This window comes from Giraffa tippelskirchi, chromosome 12, assembly GCF_054371585.1.
Source record: "Giraffa tippelskirchi isolate mGirTip1 chromosome 12, T2T-mGirTip1v1.2.pri, whole genome shotgun sequence".
Taxonomy (NCBI): Eukaryota; Metazoa; Chordata; class Mammalia; order Artiodactyla; family Giraffidae; genus Giraffa; species Giraffa tippelskirchi.
This window is the reverse complement of record NC_137286.1, coordinates 9231983-9239696: the sequence shown is the minus strand read 5'-3', so window position 1 is coordinate 9239696 and position 7714 is coordinate 9231983. Positions and strand designations below refer to the sequence as shown.

Below are 7714 nucleotides of genomic sequence, written 5' to 3'. Positions count from 1 at the left end.
AGGAAGGAGGGAGACAGAGACCAGAGGAAGGAGGAGGCTCCTCCCCCGCCCGCGTCCCCAGGTCCCCAAGTATGCCACGTGGGTGGGAGTGTGTCGCACACATCCACGCGCCCACTGCCACACTCCTCGCGTGCCCGGCCCGGCCCGGCCCATGTCCGCGCTCCTGAGGGCGCCGGGTCTCCACGGGCCACGTCGCCGCCACCTGCTGCTGCAGCCCTAGCGACGAGGAGGCGCATATCCGCGGCGGCCCCCTCCGCATCCGCCGCCGCTCGGGGCGGGCCCCACCCCACTCGGCATCCGCCAGGCCGGGGGCTGGCGGACGCCTTCCCCGGGGCCCCCTCCCCAGCGCAGAAAGCGAGGCGGAGGGAGGAGCTCCGGCCGCGGCCACCCGCCCTCCCCGCTCCCCTTCATCCAGCTCCCCTCCCCTCCTCTCCCCTCCCCTCCGCTCGGTTGCCGCAGCCCCGCTAGTCGCGCGCGTCAGCATGGGCTCCCCGGAGCGAGTCGCTAAGTAACGGGGGCTGGCTCCGCAGACCCCGGGCCGGGGAAACCCGCGCGCGCGTCGTCAGCAGCGGCGCCGCGGGGCGGGGGGCGCACGGGCCCTCCCGCATCCGGGCCTACGGACCCGGGCTGGCACGCCGCCCGTCTCCCCAGCTGCCTTAAACCCGCGCGGCCCGTCGCCGCCGAGGTGCCCCTCCCCTGCAGGGACCCCGACGCCTCCAGCCAGCCCTTCCCTCCTTCCCAGCCGGTGCGCACAGCTCCGCTCGCGGCAGGGTGGGCGCCCCGCGGCCGCGATCGCCGTCGTCGCCGGTAAGCCGCTCTCGGGGGCCGGGGCCGGGGAAGCGGGATGGAGGGGGTGAGGGGGAACGTCCGCCGGACCGGCCATGTGCTAAAGTTTCTGGGGCTCCGTGTCCCACCGGGCGGGCGCGCAGAGCCGGGCGCAGCGGCGCGGTGGGTGGGGCGGCGCGGTCCTGCCGGGCGCCCGCCGCCCCCGGAGCCCGCGGGGCGCAGCTCTGCGCGCACTCACGCTTTCTCTTCCTCTCTTTCCCTCCGCACCGCCTCCCCGAGGTCCTCCTGCCGAGCCCCGCGCGGGGCATGAGGAGCCCCGGGGCGCCGCCCGGAGACAACCCGGCTGCGCACACACCTTGCCAGCGGCGGACGGGGACATGAGCCGCTCGCACGGGGTCCGGCGCCCGGCGGCCAGCCCCAGCCGGCGGCGGCCAGCGGATCGGCGGTGCCCGGGAGAATGAGGCGGGATCCGGCGGCCGCCTCCTGGTTCTCCACCTCGTCTTCCTCCTCCTCCTCCTCCTCTTCGCTTTCCTCCGGCTCGGGCGCCCCGGGCTCCAGCCGGGCTGTGGCTCTTCTGCGTGCCCCGCGCGCCCCCTCGTCCGCCTCCGGATGCGCTGCTCGGTAAGCCAGGCCCTCCGCCACCACAACAAAGCCCCTTTGCCATGGACCCCGGAGGCTGCCTCTGAGCCCCTGCCCGGCCCCCACTCACCCAGAGCCTGCCCGCGGCGCTTCCGATTGAACCCCTGTATTCCCCCATTCCCCAAGCCCTGCCTGGAGGCCGAACACTGCCGGGCTACCTTGAGACCTGGTGCCTCCCTGGGCCATCAGGGAGGTGGATGCGGGCTTGACAAGCAGGCAGGAGACCTGTTTGGTTGAGATAATGACATAGGCAACCTGGGTTCAGTCTCATCATTTGTAGGAAGGAGACGACTCATATATAGTGACCTGGAAAAGGGTGTCCAGGCTATGCAGGGTAGGGAGCCTCCAAACCATCCGAGGAAGTGGGTTCCCCTTCTTCTCTGGCTCAGATGAGGAAACTGAGGCCCAGGGAGGTTGATGACTTAATCAAGGTCACAAGGCCAGGAAGTGCAAACCAGGGAGACCACAGATTGGCAACCAGGGAGCTCTTTCCCCTGCTCCCTCAAGAGCTGATCCCTTTGTAACAAACACACCTGTCCCCGTTCTCCTACTACCTGCTTTTGTCTGGAGTTGCTGCGCCTGTGTGAAAATACTTGTGCTGATGAGTGTCTGCTCGGATGACATAAATCGCTGGTGGCATGTATGTTTTCATCCCTCCTTCCGTCATGCAACTGCTCAGCCTTAATGTGAACTGTAAGTACTTGGCCACTTCTGTTCAGGTGCGAGGAAGAGATGTTCCCCTGGGTACTCTCTTTCTTTTATTCTCTTTCTCCCAGACCTCTTAAAGGAGACAAAGGTGGGCATTGGGATCCTCCTGTGTGCCTCTTCTGCGCTGCGTGTGCCTAGCACCTGCTTGGCCTCGGAACTGAGTCCTGAACCTTTCTAAAGGGTGAGGGCTCATCAAGGCTCTTGCCCCTGGTTGTGTAAGTCTTGGAGATGATTACTTAACAGGCTGATACCAGATGGCCACTGTGTAGGAGTCAGCCCTGTTGGAAATTTCATCTTGGCTCACGTTTGCCAACCTTCCTTGTCAGCAGAACTTCCCATAGCTCAATCCAGAAGAAAAGGAGAGGGGGTTTTCATGGAGATAGGAAGACTTTGCTTGCTCCCAGCTCTCTGGTTTTGCTGCTCTTAACTGTCTGCTTAGTGCACTTAGATCAGCCCTCAAGGGGGAAGCCGCACAGAGTTGTTTGGTCCTGACCTGAGTGGTTTGTTTAATCGGTCGAGTCAGCAAGTGTTGGACTTGGTTGTCTACAGGACTTGGATGGTATTGGTATCAGGGCAGGGAAGGGCCATTGGTTTCCCTGATAGTAAAATGCCAAGAGTCACACTGGATGAGCCCTCAGACCCCTTCCAGTGAAACGCTTCTTCAAGCGGGAGAAGAGTGGGTCACAGGCCAGAGCTGGGGGGTGTGAGCTGGTCAGACACGTACGTTTAGACCGATAGCTCCACACTGAATAGGTTGTTGATCTCCAAGAGGAGGACATGGTGCCCGAGGGAGCTGCAAAATTCAGGTTGCATCCAAAGGAGGTGAAGCCTGGGCCGTGCTTTAGTGGATTATTTATTGGGCTAAAGTGTGATGGCTGTCAGACGTCCCAAGGTGCCAGATTGGGGTTATGGGGCAGGTTAGGCATTGCATTTGGAGAGATGACATTGATCTCTGAGAACTGATGAAATACAGCACATTGACTGGATGTCCAGCCGGCTTGAAAGTGGCCAACTGGTGAGCCTGCCTGTTGTTTCCGGAAGGAATCCATCATAGTTGCAAGGTAAAACCTTCTTCGACTAACCCAGTAATGCCAGAAAATAAAGTGATTTTTAGACGCTCTTCTCTGCACTGTTTGCTGATTGTATTAGCGAATGGTGGAGCTTGCCTCAGCAGGTATTCAGAGGGTTTGTCACATGAAATGGGCCACAAGGCTGTTTAGACCCTGACTTAGTCTTTGCCCGTTGATTACACTAAATTCATCAACTTGACCTATGGGCCCTTAATGGAGTTGTCATAGGTCTTTTAAAGATCTGGATTAATGGACCTTTTAAAGTGTTACTGAATCTCCAATGAAGCGGGCATGTCCCACCTTTTTTGCCAGAAACTAAGCTCCCTGTGGGTTTTATGACTGTTTGTTATTCACAGAACCAGAGCAAAGCTTTTATTTTTGACAAGCTCGCAGGGTCTGTGAATGGCAAGTAATGCGTCTTGTGAGGGCATATTAATCTCCCAACATTGTGTGTTTTAGCGCCTCATGTCTAACGGGTGAGGGTTTGAATAAAAATGAATGCAGAGAAACAATTTTCATGAAGTTACTATTGAAAACGATAATGTAATTATGAGAGAGCAGTCTTTATGTCATATATCATGCTGTTGCTACCCAAAGCCGAGTTCCACAGGAAAATGTTGCCCTTGTTCCTCATCTATAGTTTTTAATTCATCAGTTCTCTCTTTATTTTTTTGCTCTTTTTTTTTTTTAACCTTCCTGGTGGGAAAGTGTGCGATTGAGAACAAAATCTCCAGTTTCAATTCTGGTTTGTCTTCAACCCATTTCTTTTCTGGAAGATCTCTAAAGCGGACCTCTTCCACACCACACCTATAATGGCCTCATGTTCAGATATATTTCAGTGCTTCATGTGTCTGTTGAGAGAGCAGGAGGGGTCTTATCACAAATGAATGACAACAAGATGTTTCCTTGTGAGTGTCCCATTTCTGACTGTAGTGTTTAGACCAGGAACTCTTGATCGGGGCTGACTAGCCCCTGCATTGTGAGAACCCAGTTTGGACACTGTGGTACTTGTACAGGGTTAAGGGTGTACACAGGTACCTATGAGGGGTGTAGAGAAAAGAAACATCTTCCAGAGGCCAGGAGACCCGGGAATTATTTTTGACTCTGGTGTTAGTTGGCTTTGTGACCTTGGACAAGTCATCCCCATTCTTGGGGTCTTCATTTACACCTGTGCCGTGAGCTTGTATGTTTATGTGTCTTTGTGTCCCTGGGCATGTGTGTATATTAGTGCCAGAGGGTCCTCTCCAATTCTAAGCCCGAAGAGTCCTCGGAACTAGATGCAGCTGGTTATTAATAGCTCCAGAATGCTCTGTGCTTTAAGGTTACATAACGTTTCCTATTAAACATCCGTATAAACAGTAAAGAACGGGTCATTATAAAAAATCATATTGATTATCCTAAGGGGGAACGCTACCCTGAATATGTGATGAAACAACTTGTCATCTCAAAAACAGTGATGCCAGGTTTCCCCATCAGGGTGCCTTGCGGGGTGGAGTCTCGGCCCACATCTGAGAGGGCTGAGCCGGGACCCTCTCTAGGGTCCCTGTGCCAGGAGCCGCAGGAGCCCTTACGTAATTTGGGTCCATGGAGTAGGAGAACTGTCATGTCTAACTGTATAGCCTGAGGTCCAGGGGCTGTGGAGGTTTCTCCGTAGTCTTTTTAGGCTGTTCCTGGAAGGTAGGAGGGGAAGTGTGTAATTACTGTTTGCAGTTGTTTTGAAAATGGAACTACTTTAATTAGAGCCTCGAATTCAGCTGAAGCTGAGCAATGGTGAGAAGTTCGTCGATTTGGCAGTGGTGTGTTTGCTGGGTTCCCTGGGCAGGCTGGCTTGTCACACTTAAGCAGTCTGCGGTCAGAGGTCAGCAATCCTAGCGAAGCTGCAATTGTTGTCAGATAGAGGGTGGAAGAAAGGAACCACCAGTCTTTACACATTTAATCCTCCCGACTCTGCTGCAGAGTAGATCTTATGAACCCCTGTTCTAGATGCAGAGTCCGAACTCAGAGAGCTGTTGTGTGGCACTCAGGGTCACACACTTATGGAATGGCAGAAGAAAGCACGATTTCAAGTGCTGGGGTTGAAAACACCCCCCCCGCCCCACCCTTGACCCTCAGACTTCATTTCCACGGGTGCTGCAGTGTGTCTGGAAAGCAAATTGTGTCCTTGTTGAATTTCTAAATAGCACCATGGCACAGAGAGAGAGCATGTAGCTCTGATGTAGGTAACATGGGTGGTGGTGGGGAGCTATCTAGTTCTTGAAAGACTTCGGCATTCAAGACGTTGGATTTCTTTGAACTCTGTCAAATGTATTAGATTCGAAGGATAATTAGAAATAAATCAAGTATTACCCTATAAAGGTTAGAGGTGGTGGTTCTTCGGAGGAAGCTAAAATAGCTCCGTAGGTCTCATGTCACCCTGGGTTCCGTGGGGAGCGATCACAGGCTGACACGTGGGATATTTTGAAAGGCATTGCCAGCCTGCACCTCACAAAAAGGGACACGGACTAAAAGTTATGTAACAGAAGCTTCCGAAATGAGTATGACTTCGGTTCCAGGATGCCACACAGGTTAATCCTCCCCCAGACAACAAAGGAGAGAAGGAAGTAGGAGGAACATATACAGGAACTTAAACGTCCACCTCCAGCTCTTAAGAATTTCCAGGACTTGGAGGAGGGAATGTCAGTTTCAAGAACTTTTCAAGCCCCGGAATAGAGATGCAGTCATAGCAGAGACTTGGTGGAGCCTGCAGAAGTCCACCCACGTCAGTGTAGCAGCTGCGGTCTTTGCTGATAGCTCCACAGATCTGGAAGAGTGTCATCCATACCCAGGGCAGGAAATTCCAGAATCCATCCCGTCTGCAACGGACAAGTTTACAGACGCTAAAGGGAGCTCATTGAAATCACCTGTCCTTACATTCTAGCAATGATACTCAAGCTGACTATCTTCACCAGCAGTTTAAATTCCTTCCAGCACTGATTCTGGCCTTGCCCGCATCAGAGCAAGTGATGTCTTAACAAAAAGGACTCTCCCTCCATCTCCTCTGGATTCCTAAATGGCTTATATGCCAAGAGCTTCGAGTTTTGTGATAGGTGATTAATGAGAAAAAGACAGAATGAGTTGAAAAACTCAATTGTGATTCATCTGTCATTGGTAAAGTACCAAAATATCTTAGCAGCCAGCACAGGTTTTTTGATTTGGTGAACTAGAAATTACATGGCTTGTCCCCATAGAGTTTTTACCTTTTGCACCCAAACCTTGAGTGAACAGATTCCTGGTAGCTTCAGTTCTGGGCCAGATTTTTAGTACCTATGGTTATTCAGTGATAGAGAATGCAAAAGTGGCCGTACAGAGGCTTTGCGGGGTGAGGCAAGAAGGCAGTAAAGTCCCTGGCCTCTGATTGGTGATTCCTATGAACAGTTTTTTGGGGCCCAGTAAGTAGAAATGATTTAACATCCATTTCCAGCATCGAGAATCACAGAATAAATTTACTAAAGAATTCTAGATGTCTCATTCCATCTTCGTATGTGGCTTGTGACAAGTGTAAATGAAATCTTACATGGGGTTAAAAAGCCTGCAGCTTTGCAAACCCTCCTGGTAGACTTCGAGGACTTGTCTTAGTATTTGCGAGGCTGAATGCTTCTGTACTCAGCATCGTTGAAACCAGAATCACAGGTCAGATAGGGTGTTTGGGAGGGTCTGTGTATTCTCACTTGCTTCAGTTTCTTAATAAACTGTGATGAGCCACTCTGTATGCCTCATTTAGCACCTCCAAGCAGAAGCACACATAAAGAATGCCCAGGGCTTCCTGTTTTTCCATCATCCCAGCTTTTGAGCCTGTGTGTGCTAATATGGTCTGGGAGCCTGACCAAGACTGTCTTGTTCTGCCACAGATAAACCATGCAAATAACATTGGCCTTGACATGAACCTCCTTTCCCATTGAAAGATTCTTGACTTCTTTTAATTCAGAAGATGGATGATAATGACAGTCACCATCTTTTAATGATCAATATTGACAAGTCTTCTCTTTTTAAATAAAGTGAATGTGCCTTGAGAGCGTCATTCCTAAACCGAAAACAGTTTATGAGCACATGTTCCTGTTAACTTGGTGAGAGGGCTGTAATGAAAACTTCTAAGAGAGTTAGCCTGGCTTTGCAGTGTTAAACTCTAAAAGTAGACATGGAAGCCTGTGTTCTCCATCTGGAAGGCAGGAGTGGAAGGATACACTTGTTCACTATAAGGGAAGGCTGAGGTTTTTCACAGTTTTACCAAGATAACATGGGTCCAGAAATCTCTGTAGATGCTGAGGTTGCTTCTCCAAGCGGGCTGGTTGTCCTTGGCCTGCTCCAGGACATCCCTGTGGAGTTGGAGAGCTGCTCTGTCCATCTGTCCAGAAGTGGTGCCATCTCTTCCATCTTGTGTGCCTCTCTGGTCCTGCTTGATCACTCAGATCCGCCCCCATCATTCTCCCATTGGACGGGTGTTGATCATCAATGGCTGAACAAAAATCTGTTGT

At 52.4% G+C, this 7714-nt stretch overlaps 1 protein-coding gene across 1 annotated transcript in view; it reads left to right on the top strand.

The window, feature by feature from the left end:
- The first annotated feature begins 1169 nt into the window (after window positions 1-1169).
- Window positions 1170-7714, top strand: part of TUNAR (transmembrane neural differentiation associated intracellular calcium regulator) — a 54877-nt gene continuing 48332 nt past the window's right edge. The window contains exon 1 of the mRNA XM_081548111.1: window positions 1170-1407. Within this exon, the coding sequence (XP_081404237.1) occupies window positions 1396-1407 (12 nt within the window). The 5' untranslated portion in view covers window positions 1170-1395. The remainder of the gene's footprint in view (window positions 1408-7714) is intronic.